This window comes from Siniperca chuatsi, linkage group LG2 (genome assembly GCF_020085105.1).
Source record: "Siniperca chuatsi isolate FFG_IHB_CAS linkage group LG2, ASM2008510v1, whole genome shotgun sequence".
NCBI lineage: Eukaryota > Metazoa > Chordata > Actinopteri > Centrarchiformes > Sinipercidae > Siniperca > Siniperca chuatsi.
The window spans coordinates 3315989-3332568 of NC_058043.1; the positions used below are offsets into that span (position 1 = coordinate 3315989).

Genomic DNA, 16580 nt, shown 5'->3' on the forward strand with positions numbered 1-16580 from the left:
AGCTCTGGCAGAGCTGGTGGTGAGGCACTGATCCTCAAACCCAGCTCCGCTGCCTGCGAATATTCTACTGTGAATCAAAGCCGAAGTCCAACCTACTCTACTGTCAATCAACCATCCAGATCTTCACAGGATCCCCTCTACTCAACAGTCAACAAGCCACAGTCCCAATGAGGAAAGATCAGCCCTGTCAGGAATTAATGAATTATTATTGTTTGTATCGGACGATGAGTAACGAGAAATGTTTGAAGAAATATGTTTGAAGATTTAACTTTCACCATTTCATAGTTTGTCCACCAGTGACATGGCTGTAAAGATGGCAATGTTGCTCTGTCAGTTGGTCAGTCCATCACTTTGGTCCAATTTTAAACCTCTACTGGATGGATTGTCATACATTTTTGGACATTAATGGTTCCCAGATGATGAATCCTAGTGACTTTTCCTCTGGCGCCACCATGAGGTTGATATTTGTGCTTTTGAGTGAAGTATCTCAACAACAATTAGATGGATTGCCATGAAGTTTGGTTCAGACATTTACAGTGTGTCCCCCTCAGGATGAATTGTAATAACTTTGGTTTTCATCTAGTGTCATCATCAGATCCATTTTTAATTTGTCCAGTACTTTATGACCAAATATTAGCACAACTAATGGCATTCCCTTCAGCCTAGTATAGTCAAAGTAAAAGCTTTAATGAAATGAGATGTGTCATGCTTGATACTGTGTTATGCCAATTATAGAGTCAAGTAGACAATCATTAAAATGTTGCTGATTATTTACCACACTGGTATAAAGGTGTCCTCATTTGGTCTTATTAAATTCACTGTATGCAGGGTTTGTTTTGTTTTGTTTTTTGTTACTTTAGTGCCATCTGGTGGTAGTATCAACACTACCACTAATTAGACTAGTTTGCTGCCAACCAAAACAGCATGAAACCAAGGCAAAACATATTTTCTTTGATAGATATTGACACAAGTTTGAATTCAGTTCAGTTTAATTATGTGAACTGCAGTAATGCTGATCTTAGCAGGTCAGTTATTGTACTGTAATTATTGAAAATCAAACAGTAACACACTACACTACTACAATAAGTCAAAAATCCATAAGATGAATTATTACCAACACTTAATAAATCAGCAGGAAGCAGAGAGTAGGAAAATGTTGAAGATTCATCCATGTGAAATATTGTAACAATAAAAGCTGATTAAACACGACAACCTGATTATGAATATAATAATATAGTTTCATTACCCCATCAGCAGTAGTTTGTGTGGTTTTGTGCTATGGGTGGAAACTTAAATGGGCCTGTGGTTCACATCCTGTTGGTTTTAAATAGCTCATCTGGGTAAAGGTGAGAATGTCTCATAGCCAGTGGCCAGAGTTTTTCAACATTGGCATCATCCATGTAGTCACATTCATCTCAACTGTTGTTCCCATATTTCTCTGTGAAGCCTTGTTAAATTCTAGCAGTTTCTGGTTTAAAAAGAGGAATATCTCCTGCCATTAACACTGCTGAACACTATCTGACAATTAAAAAGTAAAAAATCAGTTACTGCAGGTTTAACTACTATCCACAGGTAGAGGTACGTTGCCCGATAGTTATGGGTAAAAAATCTGAAACTTCATTTTTATGGATTAATAGAATCTCTTTCATTTGTTCCCTCAGTCACCTGTTTTGCATTGTGGAACTGCAGATACACAATTTATAATGTATGAAGTACATAATTTACTTATTTAATTAAAACCAAATAATGATGAGGCTGCACCCATTCACAGTTTGCGTTTGTAGTTTTTATAAATGATAACTGTTACACTGACCTTTCTTTCTGACATATAATCATATAGTGTGTCAGGCACTTCCTAACAGTACAAGTCTCTCTCTCTCTCCAGTCATTTCCTATTTACTATGTAATGAAGTAACTTATAAAGGGGAAGGAGATATGACTAACACTTAAAGACGGAAGATAAAAGGGGGAGGATAGAAAATTGGTAGTAGTTTTCAGGTGATATAGATATAGATATAGATATGAATTCAGGAAATACAGCTGTGCAGATACTGGAGACCAACCAACACCAGAAAACTGAAACAACAAACTGTAGTTAAATAATTTCACAGAGGAGCTCAGTGTCAAACAAAATGAAGACTTTTCCTCTACTCATCCTCTCACTGATGACAGGTAAAAAAAGATTGCTGCTATTGGACTACTGATTTTAGAGATTACATCTGTTACAGCCCTGCTTCTAAACAATTAACCGAACACATCCTGTGGTCTGGGTTGGGTTACTTCTCATTTTGTATTACTTATTAAACTTATTTTCGTTTAGTTGAATCTTATTTGATGATTAAAAACCACATAAACACGCATGTCTAAAATGAATCAAGGACATTCAGACTGGAGGTTTGCTTTACTGGCAGGGAAAATGTATGACAGCCTCTGGACACTTTGCTCTGATCTGACTAAGCCTTGCAGGATGTAGATTATAGCTTGTCCACCGGAGAGCACTGACTTCACTGTAAAATGTTCCACTCAGCACAACTTCAGTCGCATTCCTTTAATTATTTTCACCTACTTTGTTTTCCTACTGTGACATGTCAAAATGTCTATGTTCAACAAAGTGGTATTGCCACCCATCCACTCAACTTTGTTTTTTTATGTATTAATTATTTAGTTTCCTGTTTCCATTGTTTTTCAGAACCAGAGTCAGAAATTGAAACTGGAGGCCAATTTTTAAAATGTTATCATTTGTGCTAGAAGTGGATATATTAACAAACCCATCCTTCGCAACGGAAAAGAAAAAAAGATTGTTGTGTGGAGTCCGACCTCTAAGTTTGGTCTAAGGGTTTTTCTCTCTATTTTTAGCCAAATTTTATTTTTTATTTTTTTTCCAGTATCACCAACAGTTTCAGCAAGATCATCGACTGATCCTGTCTCTTCAACCCAGTCAACTGCTGCATCTACTGAGAGTCGTGGTAAGACAGCTCGTTTGGTATAGAGGTGGATGTATTAACAAACCCATCCGTTGCAATGGAAAAAAACAAAAGATTGTTGTGTGGAGTCCGACCTCTAAGTTTGGTTTAAGGGTTTTTTCTCTATTTTTTACCAAATCTTATTTTGTTTTTTTATTATCACCAACAGTTTCAACAACATCATCCACATCTCCTGTTTCTTCTAACCCCATAGCTGCTGCATATAGTAAGTGTCGTGGTAAGACAGCACATTTGGTATCTTAAACCTTCTGCTGCAGAAGGGCAAGAGGAGGGAGGAGGAATGTTTTAAAAACTTTTAAAATTCGATTTCTGTACATTTCCTCTTAAATTCCTCAACACAGACAGCTCTGGATGATAAAGGCATGTGTTGACTGTGTTTTAAACAAGTCTGGATATTTATTTTGTTGTGTGGTTTATCTTGCAGGAAGCTTTCCGGTCCTCGTTACAGTGATCATCTGTGTAGCTGTGCTGCTGCTGTTTGTGCTAATTTTTATCCTCATCTACAAACGTAAGAGAGTTATTAGCAGTTTGCAGAAGAAACACACACATATTGTACACACAAAACCACATTCACAGCATCTCCATCCTGTGTGCGTGTGATGTCTAAAAAAGCCAAAGCAGACATAGTGTATGACGTTAGTAGTGACTAGACACGACTTTTGATGATATCTGGAAGTTGATTTTTTTTTACTAGCTTTCATCTTTGCTCATTTCTAGGGATACTCAGTGGCAGCTAAGATCTATTCAATGAAACCAAACTGGAAAATACAAAATCATCAACAAGTGCAACAACTGTCAGTTCTTACCTGGACAGTACAGGTAGATTAGGTAGATAGAGAGGTAACTGTGTCTCAATTTGATGAAAGGTGGTGAAATTAATCCACTTTGTGTCCTTCTGCTTGTTTTTTGTTCTCTTCCTTTTCTTTCGGCCAGGACTTATACATTCAAAAAACACAAGAAATGGAGCGGCAGCACAGTACATCAAAGAGGTTAGTGTATAAATGTATGTCTCTGTGTGTGGTGGTACTGTACAGGTGGAATTCATATTGCTGGAAAAATTGTGCAATAGCTGGATTACTCATATCTGAATGATGCCAGACAGTTAAATATTTGGGTAGCAATACTCTCTATAAACAGATATCTGCATATGAACGCAGATCTGTAGGCAAGTTACAAGATTTTGGTTTCGGAAGCGTTCTGGTTTCCGTTTGTAGTCCGTTGGTTGCATCAAGGTAAACAGTCCGTGTGGAGAGCATAAGTGGCAGAACGCAGTGGCCAAAATGTAATCTTGGAACCCATCGGCTGGTGCGCGGAAGAGTCTTGGCCTGAATATCCGTTATCCGGATATCCGCTGACAACACCGGAAGCCCCGAAATATTGGCCATTGCCCCCAGAGGCTAAAACGTCGTCAGACGATAGCCACTGGGTTCAGAGATTGGGGTTGCAAGTATAAGAAAGAACTTCTGGGGCTCTTGTTTCATAGACAAAAATAATAGAAATAAATATTGGCCAACAACGACGCAGCGTTATGTTTTCACTCTTGCACTGACAAAATCTCCCTTGCTGCATGTGGCGATGCTGTTGTGTATTTATTATGAATATTCTACTTACAGCGGTCCAATTAAGATTTAGATTCAGGTGCACTACGACCTCTGATAAGCAACTGGCAAACACATTTCTTCCCTGTTTCCTAGAAAGCCTCTGAACAGAAACCCAGAAGGATAACATACATACAAAACACTCCATATAAAGTATTATACCATTACCATGTGTGAAAATGATCATAAACCCGCTGTTGAGTAGCTACAACAGGAAATTCACACATCTCAAATAAAGTTATGTTAAACTGTGAAAAGTTACATGATATCAGAAGCTGGTGTGGCATGGGAACAACCGACACAGCTAATGGTTCTTTTAAATTAAATTTTATTAGAATCGCCTTTTAAATCAGTTACTCCTGGCTTTGGACTAGTCTGCAACACCAAATGACACCGCAGTAAAACTAGAGGCCCTGGAATTAATGTTTCCAAATATTAAACTGTTTGTAATTTAATTCTATCTACAATGTTGAGCACATTTTGTATGAATAGTGCTTATTGTTACGATTTTATGATTTATTTAGACTGTGTTTTTCATTCTTCTCTGGAAGGATTATGTCTACGAGGAGATACAGCAGCACGTCCAGAAGCCAGACTCTGGAAATGCAATGAACACGATTTATGCCACTGCCAACTTTCCCACAAACCCCTCTGACTCGCTGCATTACTCTTCCATCAACTTTCAAAGCAGCTCTGGCAGAGCTGGTGGTGAGGCACTGATCCTCAAACCCAGCTCCGCTGCCTGCGAATATTCTACTGTGAAGTACAGGATCCTCTCTACTCAACAGTCAACAAGCCAAAGTCGCAATGAGGAAAGATCAGCCCTGTCAGGAATTAATGAAATGTACTAAATGTATGGCCGAGATTTCAGGTCATTCATTTCTGATGTGGATGTTTACAATGAAATCCAGCTCAGACTGCAGGAATTACAACCAGATATTTAGATGTTGGGCCCTGTCAACATAAATCCTAGTGATCTGAAGACACACGGGATTCACTTCATCATCCACATTGTTTGAGTCACCAATGGTTTTGTGATGGGACTTTGGCACTGATCTGTAATGACTAGATGAGTATTTTGTTTGTATTTGCTCCTGAAGCTCAGCTTTGTAGACAGTTTAAATCAGCTGATTATTATCGGCTGATTGAACTCATCACAGATACTGTATACTGGTGTTGTTGTTTGTATCGGACGATGAGTAACGAGAAATGTTTGAAGAAATATGTTTGAAGTTTTAACTTTCACCATTTCGAAGTCTGTCCACCAGTGACATGGCTGTAAAGATGGTCAAAGTAAAAGCTTTAATGAAATGAGATGTGTCATGCTTGATACTGTGTTATGCCAATTATAAAGTACAAGAACACAATAGAGTCAAGTAGATAATCATTAAAATGTTGCTGATTATTTACCACACTGGTATAAAGGTGTCCTCATTTAATCTTATTAAATTCACTGTATGCAGGGTTTGTTTTTTTTGTTTTTTTTACTTTAGTGCCATCTGGTGGTAGTATCAAGACTGACACTGTGGGAGATGGCAATGCATGCCACCCCCTTTACAACAGGACTTGCTTTATTCTACAGAAAAACATGCCATCAAAATAAATTTAAAGATGCAACAATCACATAAAAATGTACAAATAGTAACTTTAAATTTAGCGCACTGAATATTTTAAGATAAGTTCATATTCTTTTGAAACCACTAGCACAGTTTCCTGTGGTTTAGTGATGTCTGCAATGATGTCTGCAATGATGTAAGAAAGAAAAAATATGAGGGGTGGCGCTTTTTGTAAGTGACCTAAATTGTGAACACAAGAAACACCAATGTGCAGACACTAGAGACAACTACTGGAGATAATAACCTGACCGAGGACGTTCATCATGATTAGACTGGTTATTAGAGCCCTGCCTCTTCGAATACAGGCAAATGTATTCATACTGCATAGTCACAAAAGTCTCAAAACACTAAAAACCAGCATAAATCCATATAACAAAAACAGAACTTAAAATAAATGTCCACACATCCGGTTTCAACACAGACTGTGGTCTGTTTTTGGTTACACTCATTTTGTGTTAGTTTAGAAGTAATGTATGTGTATGTTTAGCAGTCTCACAGTAATACAATAGGCTACTGTACTGTAGCTCACTAATTTTAGTCAACAGTTTGAGAATCTATCACCAACTCAAACCAACAGGGTCAAAAAACGGACTACCACATTCTGCTTCTCAGTTGAATACACATCTGTTCCTCTTCTTACTAATACAATAGTATATAAATTACAACCTACAGTTTATTAATCCAAATGTTCTGGCATACAGGCTGTGATGCTTTTCGAATTCAGTTTTGTTGAATAATATTTGACAATTTAAAAACATCATGTAAGCACGAGTACTTATATTGAACAAGGATACACTATAACACAAAATCAGAATTACAGCCCTGCATTAAGGGGGCTGTGTTGGTGGGGGTGTGTTGTTTAAGGTACCAGTGAGACAAGAAATACGATCCAGCCCAGTTTGACTAACAGTCAAACAGTGAGTTTTAAGGCTTATAGTATCTGACAAAGGATTTTGATGTCTGCAGTAAAATGCTGCACGTTTTACTAGTTGGTGGCAGCAAGGGTCCTCTTTTATGATGCAGTCTGCTGGGGAGGCAGCATCACGGATAAAGACACTAGGCAGCTGGACAAGCTGGTGAAAAATGCTGGAGGTTGGACTCACTGGGGACCGTGGTGGAAAGATTCACATGCAGTAAGGTCCTGGACAATGTCAGGTATCCCCTCCACAAGGTCCTGGCAGGCCAGAGAAGCAGCTGCAGCAGACGGCTTATCTTGCTGCGCTGCAGGACTGAACGGTTCAATACTCCTTCATGGACTAAATGTTGTGGCACTTTTTATTGGCATCTTTTTATTTATATCTGTTTATGTATTTATTTATGACTTGTTGCTCTGTTTTTAACCCTGTGAATTCTGTTTTATTTATTACCTTCTTCTATTGCGTATTGTCTTCTATCTATATTTATATGCTAATACACGTGTGAGTTACTGGACCTTCGTCGTCATGGTAACACGTGGTCTTAACATAGGGTTAATGTTGTGAAATGGTCGTAGTTTGGTTTGGTTTGGTTTAGGCACCAAAACTACTTGGTTAGGTTTAGGAAAAGCTAAAGGCTAAATCACATGACTTAACTTACGTAGGTACGCAACTTAAAATAAGTAAGCGTAATTTAAAATAACTCAACGATGACTTTTGGTTTCCATCCACCTCCCAACATGGACTTTGACGCTCTTTATACTTCCTCATCCTCGTCTTCCCCCTTTGATCCCGTCATAACTACTGAGGCCACTAAAGGTCGCGGCCTAATGACAAATGTAACTGCCAAGAATCTCAAGCTTGTCAATTCTGTGAGACCAGGAGTGGGCAGAGAGATTCCCCTGTCAAGAAATCCTACCACATTCTGTTACATGTACAGACTCTGAAAGTGTAGGCTCTGAATGCGCACTGTCATAAGGAGTGTATAAGAGTTTTGGTAACAAGGCTTGTGCAGTTCAACACATTCTCTATGAGACAGTTCATCACAACTCTGCTCCTCATCAATCTCATTGACTTCAGAATTACACTTAAAATTGACCAAGTCTTTTTTTTAGTTCTTCAACCATGTTTATCAACTTTGCCATTTCTTGCCTTAATAGAATAGTTTATGGAAGTGAAAGTCAGGTTGCTCCATCCCACATGAGGGCCTGGTTGAACAGTTCTGTGTGGTAGTCTTGGAGATAACCAGGTGGCCTCCTCTCTCACTGAGTACCTTGGTTTACATGGGGCGGCTGAAAAACTTGAACTGCGCACAGTAAGGCAAGGGACAGAGACCATGCAGGGTAGGTCAGTCACCTTAAAAACTGCTGCAGCATCAAATTCAAAAAGAACATATACTATAGAAGGGGCATTTACATCTGATAGACTCTCACTGGTGGAGCAGACTTACCCTATCAACAGGCTCAAGCCACGCTATCGCCATCTACAAAATGTGCTTTTGGATGCCTTTTCCAACGTACAGCCTCAGATCCTCACTGGGACTGATAACCCCCACCTCATTACTCCTGTCGAAACAGTTCGTCTCCCGTTGGTCGAAAGAGGGCACCTGCAGCGGTAAACACTAGACCTGGCTGGGCACTCCAAGGGCCTACATTCCTATCTGGACCACAGGACACTCAACAACTAGCCCCTATACTGAGCTAAAGCGTGATGTGGATAAATTGTGGCAGGTGGATATCCTTCCCTATAAAAACAAAAAGTTGATCACTAGATCAAAACAGGATAAAGAAGCTATGGAACTTCTGGAGAAAGGGACCATTAGAGTAAATGTGGATGGAACTGAACGTTATGCAACCTCCTTGCTACAAGTTAAAAATGCCCCAAAACTCCTGTCTCCCAAAGAATCTCTGATGCACCGCCTTCGTCGGGCTGAACGGCAGTTGCAGAAGAAACCCAGCTGAAATCTACAACAAGGAAGTAGATAAGCTGGTCCAAGCACTTCTTCTTTGTGGCATTTGTAGGAGGCAAAAACAAGTGGACAGGAACTGTGACTAACATAATAATAAATAACATGAATGAAGCTCAGGCTTTCACAAACTGACTGCATTTTATTGTCTGTGGTTAATATCTTGAAAGAAACCTAGCTAACTTAGGGACATCAGAACTAGCCATCATATTGATTTACATTGTTAACTAGCCATTACATACAGCCAAATTATTTTTTAGTAAACGAGTTACTCGAGTAACTCGAGTACAAACATTAAAATATCTATTAGTCAAATAAGAATTAAACTAGTTTTGGGCTGTACCAGAAATGCCAACCCAGTGATGTAGCCTATCAAGTAAAATGGAATGATCGAAGGCAGCAGTCAAGTCCAGTAGAATGAGGATTCACTTTTCACCTTTGTCGGCATACATAAGAATGTCATTTGTTACCCTTGGTAATGCGATTTCAGTACTACGATTGTGACGAATACCAGATTGAAGTAAATAAAAGATTTTATGACCCTCAACCAATTTCAGGAGTTGGTCTGTAATGATATTTTCAAGGATTTTGGATATGAAGGGTGGCTTGGAAAATGGTCTATAGTTCTCAAACTGGGCTGGGTCAAGTGAAGGTTTTTAAAGAAGTGGCTGGACACTGGCAATTTTAAAAGGTACAGACCCGGATGTGAGAGAGTTGTTCATAATAGCAAGCAGGCTAGGACCTAAGACAGGAAGGACGGATTTTAGAAATTGCGTGGGAACTTTTTCACAGGGACTGGAGGAGGGACGCATATGAGCTACAGGGTCAAAAAGGATCTGCAGGGAGATAGGGGCAAATTCAGACAGTAAAATAGGATGGCTGAATGGTGCAGAGGGTAAAACAGTCAGGGTAAAATTTGACCTCAGACCATCGATCTTGCCAACAAAAAAACTATAAGAAGTTTTCACAGTCCATAGAAGATGAGGCAGGAATGACAGGAAGAGAAGGATGTACAAGCTGGTTAATAGTACTAAACAGAAATCTTTGATTGTGTTTGTTGCTTGTAATCAAGTCAGAGACGTAGGCAGCTTGCGCATCTTTAATAATCTGGTTCATTTTCAAAAAAAAAGCTCCTTCATATGGAGGTGGTAAACTTCAAGTATGGATTTTTTCCATCTACGTTTGGCTTTTCTATATTCCCTTCTTTGTTGTCTGATGTTATCACTGATCCAAGGAGTTGTATTAATAACTGGGACAGCCCTGGAGGTGAATGGAGCAGAAGAGTCAAGGGCAGATGTACACAAATCATTAAACCAACTAACTTGGTCATTAAGATTAGCAAAGTGAGGAGGGCAATTGGCCAGACCAGAAAAGTAGCTGGAAAAAGTGGCTGCAGACTGTTTATTAAAGATGCAAGAGTGGATTATAGGTTTCCGGGTTAATGTAGTGAGTAGTAAGGGTGCATCGAAGATAATACATTTATGGTCAGAGATAAAATCAATCTTGTTCAGGAAGTTAAGAGACATGTCTCATAGAGTAAAAAGTCAAGGGTGTGTCCGTGGTTATGTTTCGGGCCAGTGATGTTTAAAAAATTTGTGGCAATTGAGTTCGAAGGATTATCAATATAAATGTTAAAGTCACCAACTATAATGGCCCTATCAAATTTAAGCACAAGAGCGGACAGTAAATCAGAAAAATCACTGAGAAAACCTATATTTGAATTTGGGGGTCGATAAATTATTACACAGCAAATCGGGTTATCACACACAATTTTAAACGCTGAGATTTCAAAACCAAGACCATCAGAACCAAGACAAGTTGAATACAAGTGATATGGTTCTCAAAGATAGCTGCAATACCCCCACCACGGCCTGTTAACCTAGATGTAGCTCCACTAGAGGGCAGTACTCCCCAGGTTTGAGCCAGGTCTCAGTAAGAAATAGGATGTCGAGGCTATGGGATGTAATTAGATCATTGAGAATGAACGATTTATTAGACACAGACTGAGAGTTTAGAAAAGCAAAGACAACTGGAAGTCGGAAGGCTTAGCTGAACTGGAATTACTAGCGCAGACTGTAATTAAATTATCTGACCTAGCAGTTGAAGAGACAGAATACATAGGGTAGTGGGTATTATATCTAGGCATGATCCTAACAGGAATACTATGTGAGCCCAGGGAGGTACGGTTTGGTGGACTCATTACAGGTCAGGATGTATGAGCCTTACAAGAGTCACAGTCACTTCAATATTAGTTGATAGAAGGCGTGAGCCTTCGTGTGAGGGATGGAAAACATCTAGTTTAAAAAGCTGAGGCCAATTAAAAAGGCAACAAAACTGTCAACAAAGGGGATATCTCTGTTCATGCAGTAACCCTTTATCCAGATATGGAGTTGGCGTAGGAGACTGAACTTGACGTTACAAAAGGGGGGGGGGATAATTACCTGCTTCCTGGTGTCTTCCTGTCCACGAGGCGCATGTGATCCTTTTTGAGTATCTCTGACTGTTGGTTTTTGATATTGTTAGTGCCGACGTGGACGACAACTGTAGAGGCAGCGTTGTGTTTTGGAATCAGCTGCAGAAAGTCGGCCGACCACTTACCCCTACGTGCTGGACCACGGAGGCGCCGTACCTGAGTGTGAAAGCCTGACCACCTAGGGGGCAGGGCACGAGTGGGAGCAGGCGAAGTCTCAGGCCGAGGTGACGGCAGAAGGCAGGCAGCCAGGGAGAGCAGCAGCTGAGGAGTCGGTGGTAGCAGGGCGGTCTCGGTGGGCAGCGATGCCGACGTGGGAGCCGAGCCGCCTCTCTGTGGCGCTGGGACCAGAAGGCGGCGGGAGGAGCCACCAAGCAGCCAGGGAGCGGACCTGAGCAGAAGATGGATGGTCGCCCACTTCGGGCCACACTGGAGAGCGCAGTCCATCCCCACTGTCCAGGGATTGGAATTTATTGCTCAGCTGAAGGGCGTCAGATGAGAGTGGTCGGAGGGAGCGTCTAGCTCGACCCTTGTTACTCTTGACCAGGACCCACGACTTCGAGTTGCAAGGACTTGTGTCACTGTGTTGCTGAACTCCACTGACATTTTGTTCCTGTTTTTTATTTCGTAATTAGACTTACAAACACTAACCCGAGGGTAAAGTCAAATATCCTCTACAGCCAACTGGATGATATCCATCAAAACTCAGAACTAATTCCAGTTTCAACAAAATGTCTTCATCTACGGGTTTCTCACTGTCAGTGTGCACTTTTTACCTTTTATTAAAGTAACTACCTTACAGTAACAGTAATGTAAAATACAAAAGCTGATACAACACTGTACTGTAAATCCACATAAAAGACTTATTATATAAACGCTCCTGTCTGGCCACAACATTTCATCCAACTTACCTCTGTGTGACTTTATCCAACTTTGTATTAGTTTAAATTTATCATATCATGTAGTAACATGTGGTCTGTTGTAGATACTCAACCGTGAGTGTATGTTAATATACAGTATATTTAACTGTAAAAATTAAGATTGGTGTTATCAAGCATTTTGTGATTGAATCACACTTTTAAATGAATGAATACTTTAAAGAAACTGACTTTAAAAAGAGAAATGACAATTTCAACATATTTTGCGGAATCCAAACTCAAAATGTATTTTATTATTATTAAAAGTTTTATATATATATATATATATATAATGACATTAGAAAAGAAACATTTCAGAATACCAAATTTATTTTCCCCTTCTTAGTTTGGAATTAAAACCTTTTTAAATATATTGTTGTTTGCATGCACAACTTTCTGAACTTTCAGTTCTGACTGTTTGTTTTCAGTGTCACCAACCGTTTCAACAATTCCTTCTGCCACCTCGTCACCATCTTTAACACAGCTATATATATATAATTTAAGTAGCAATTACATTTAAACTATTCTCACATGCAGTGTTTGTGTTACCACATAAGATACCTACAAAAAAATATATTATAAGTGTATTATTTTTTAAATAATTATACACACTTTCGAGACAGTTTGTCCTGCCTTTGAATATCATAGTCCAATCAAGTCGTGTTCCGTGAAGTACCGACCCTTTAGAGCAATTTCAGTCTGGTTGAAAATCGCCCAGATCGCTCTGATAGACTTTCATGTTAAGGCAACATTTTTCAAACTGCAGGCACTACACTGCGATTTATGGATATATTATTAGAACTGGACACCGGACCCAAAGATGGCGCCTGTTCAGTCTAATGAGAATAGCTCACCTGGCACATACGCCAAAAAAGTTTTCTAGCTTCCGGGTGTACTTCCGAGGTATGCGGCCCACTGAATATGCGCAGTAGTGTTACTCCCGCTGGCCCCGCCCGCGAGTTCCTTCTCGGCCCATAGACTTTACATTGTGATGACGTCACGGATTTATAAAACATTTTTCTCAGCTGCAGGAAAGTTTTACAAATATAAAACCTCCACGGATCAAAACTTCATAAAGAGTGATAATTGACCCTGTTTGCAGTTCGAGGTGTCCTGTAAGGTCTCTTTTATAATGGTGGCCTTTGGGGAAAATGCTTTTTGGGCCGCAAGGGAATTTTTTGCTGCAATACCACAAGTGGCCACTGGAAAAAACTGTGTGCAAGGCTGAGCGCTATCCAGATCTTATTATACATCCATGGTGCAATCTCTACGTGTTTTTGTCATAAGTAACCTGGAGCATTCACATGCTCCTTGGATGGTCCCTATTCCCGAGTTGATCAATCGTTCTTCCGACTTCGGTGTGTTCACGAGCTTTTAAGTCGTAATGTGGAAACAATATGGACGCCACAAAGATGTGTTGTATTTTATTGCTCGTTCAAACACACAACTTTCACCTGGGAGATCGGAGTTAGGTTCCTATGTGACCCTGATAGTTAATGTTGACTTATTGTTTTAACCCAAACCATGATCTTTTCCTAAACCTAATCAAAGGTTTACACGTGGTTAACGTTGTGAAACGGTTTGGTTAGGTTTAGGCACCAAAACTACTTGGTTAGGCTTTGCTCAAATACACTGGTGAGATACCTTAGTACATGTTTGCTTGATGGTATAGCAGCCCCCCCTGGAAGAAAATGCACCAGCCGCCAGTTGTCCAAATCCTGGGATGGCTCCTCCACATACAGCGGCAGTGGTCCTCTTGCCTCCTGCCCACTGAAGCTTCGCTCACACAGAGTTTGACCATGAAGAAAACAACCTGCATACTGTAAAGTATAAATGCAATTAAAATCCAGTTCTACTGTATGCAGATTAAATTACAAGTTCTTGCACTAATTATGACTTATAATTCTCCTTTCTGACTGAAATGTATGAGATAATAGGCCTCTAGTTTCAGGGAGGTGTAACTACTTAAAAATAATGAGCTACATTGGTTGTCCCTCTGCCAGCCATGTTGGCTACTGATATCATCAATGTCATCACAATTTAACAGAACTTTATCTATAACATTTGAGAGATCACTCAGCCTCCGGACAAACAATGTTTATCTACAGCTCATGACAGAAATCTGATGAGAAACACGCAAATGTTTCCACCACACTGTCTTTGAATTGCATTTCTAAAGTGTGCACAAACAAGTCGAAACTGAAATTTGTTATTGACTATACCTAATATATTTCATAAAGGCAGCAGCAGATGTATCATATCATTCTGCAGCAAAAATGAAACAATCAACAAGTACTAAAAAAGCAATGGTGCACTAGTTTACTTATGCTAGATTTCAATAGAAGCCCTACTTTTCTTACTACTGTAGCCTAACTTCTAATGTCACTATAATATTTTCTATTTCTTTGTCATCAGCATTGCATTTATACCAAAATAATTGTATTCATATTTATCTTTTGTTATGTATTAGCTAACATATGGCTTTGTGTATTCTGCTGTAGCTATTCAACTATTTCTGACATTTTACTCTTATAACAGCCGGAGTATCAGGGGCCACTGCTGCTTAGCAACAGCCGTTTAACTTGAGACGTTACAATTAGCTAGCTAGCATCAAACATAGCTGCCACCAGAAAATAAAATAAGTAATAAGACAGTTTTAATTTAATCTCTTCTTTAAAAAAAAAAGCATATAGCAAATTCCACAGTGCTGCGTTTTTGTTTCACATGTCGGTTCTCAGATGGTTTTGTTTAATTTCAGTCATGACAACAGACCTTAGCTTTAAGCTAACATCTTGGTTAAGCTAGCACAACAACAAAAAAAGACTCACCACAGAATTCTTCACCAAAACACGACAAATTAAGATCCTCCTCAACCTTTTCATGAACCACAGTATCCCAAAACACTACAAACTGGGCCCCTTACTTGTGTAACTTTGAGTAACTTTTGCTCATAATTATTTAACTTCCATCCATCCTGAAATGAGCTCCTTGTTTCCTCCATTTTGTTCCGGCTTACATGCGTTAGCGCCCCCTGTAGGACATTTACGATTTAACATATTCCTCTAAGATACATTGGGGATGATGATTATTATCTTTTATATTGTTTTTTTTCTTCTTTCTGTTGTTTAACTGACAATCCACTAAGTAAGAAACCTGAATATGGTTTATATAATACAGTATGCAACGGTGGAAACTAAGTACATGAGCGTTTCTATTTTCTGCTACATTATTCTTCTACTCCACTATAACTCAGAGGCGAAGATGGGGTAGGAATGGTTTAAATTTGGTTCCCAGCTGACCACAACATTAAAATAATGCTAATGCAATGATGCTAAAATTCTATACTTTTATTTAAGTAAAAGTTCAAATATAGGCTATTACTTGTAGTGGAGTATTTATGGAGTATCATACTGTGCTATTGCTACTTTTTGTTAAGTACAGATGAAATACTCGGCCACCACTGTCAGTTTTCCAGTTTCTGTGCAGTTAATCCAGCTTGCATATACTGGTCTATTGGTCCAGCCAGGGACCTTTATTGCATCTCTGTGCTATCTGTAATAAAGGCATAAAACTGCCCAAAAAGTTATTTAAAAAACTAGGATAAGGGTCTATGCATGTTTATGAAAGCCGGATATGATTTTTAGACACACAAACACATAAACAGGATACTCCCAAAACCTGATCATAACTGGAAGACTTTTGTGCATGTAAACAAAACCAGTATCTAACATAACAGATACCTTCTGCTCCTCCTGAATTCTGTCATCTTAAATTTCTTTGCTGATGATAAACTTCCTTTAATATAAGAGTAAATTAAAGTTTCTGTTGGATCGTGTCACAATAACTGAGATGAACCATTTTTCTGTGTATCTGACCACAATCCAACTTGAAAACTAACTTTTCCTTCTTGTGTTTTTCTTTAACTCCTACGTCTGTTGTTGTATTTTATTTTCAACAAAAATTTGCTGGGAAAATGTAATACAACATGTGTTAACTACAATGTTATAGCTCAAATTAAGCAACCTTTTAAAAAATATATAATAATGCTCGGTTATACTTTTTTTTAATATAATTTTACAAACTGAAATGGGTACATTTTTAAAACTTCACAGTTG

The 16580-nt window shown here is 39.1% G+C and overlaps 2 protein-coding genes across 3 annotated transcripts in view; one reads left to right on the forward strand and one right to left on the reverse strand.

Annotated features, from left to right (window-relative positions):
• angpt4 (angiopoietin 4) overlaps positions 1-16366 on the reverse strand; it is a 115876-nt gene extending 99510 nt beyond the window's left edge. For both annotated transcript variants that reach the window (XM_044183765.1, XM_044183773.1), the window contains exons 1-2: positions 15294-16366; positions 14110-14285 (exon numbers count right to left, since the gene is read on the reverse strand). The gene's annotated coding sequence lies outside the window, so the exon portion shown is untranslated. The remainder of the gene's footprint in view (positions 1-14109; positions 14286-15293) is intronic.
• LOC122870256 lies at positions 1918-6268 on the forward strand. Its single transcript, XM_044184336.1, has 6 exons — positions 1918-2172; positions 2886-2966; positions 3133-3189; positions 3409-3492; positions 3918-3973; positions 5134-6268. The coding sequence occupies exons 1-6, from the start codon at positions 2133-2135 to the stop codon at positions 5431-5433; spliced, it is 618 nt and encodes a 205-aa protein (XP_044040271.1). The 5' UTR covers positions 1918-2132; the 3' UTR covers positions 5434-6268.
• Positions 16367-16580: the final 214 nt, after the last annotated feature.

Coding starts and splice junctions, on each gene's coding strand:
- LOC122870256 (XM_044184336.1), top strand. CDS start 2,133: ATGAAGACTTTTCCTCTACTCATCCTCTCACTGATGACAG. Junction 2,967..3,132: donor TGCATCTACTGAGAGTCGTG/GTAAGACAGCTC, acceptor TATCACCAACAG/TTTCAACAACATCATCCACA. Junction 3,493..3,917: donor TTTTATCCTCATCTACAAAC/GTAAGAGAGTTA, acceptor TCTTTCGGCCAG/GACTTATACATTCAAAAAAC.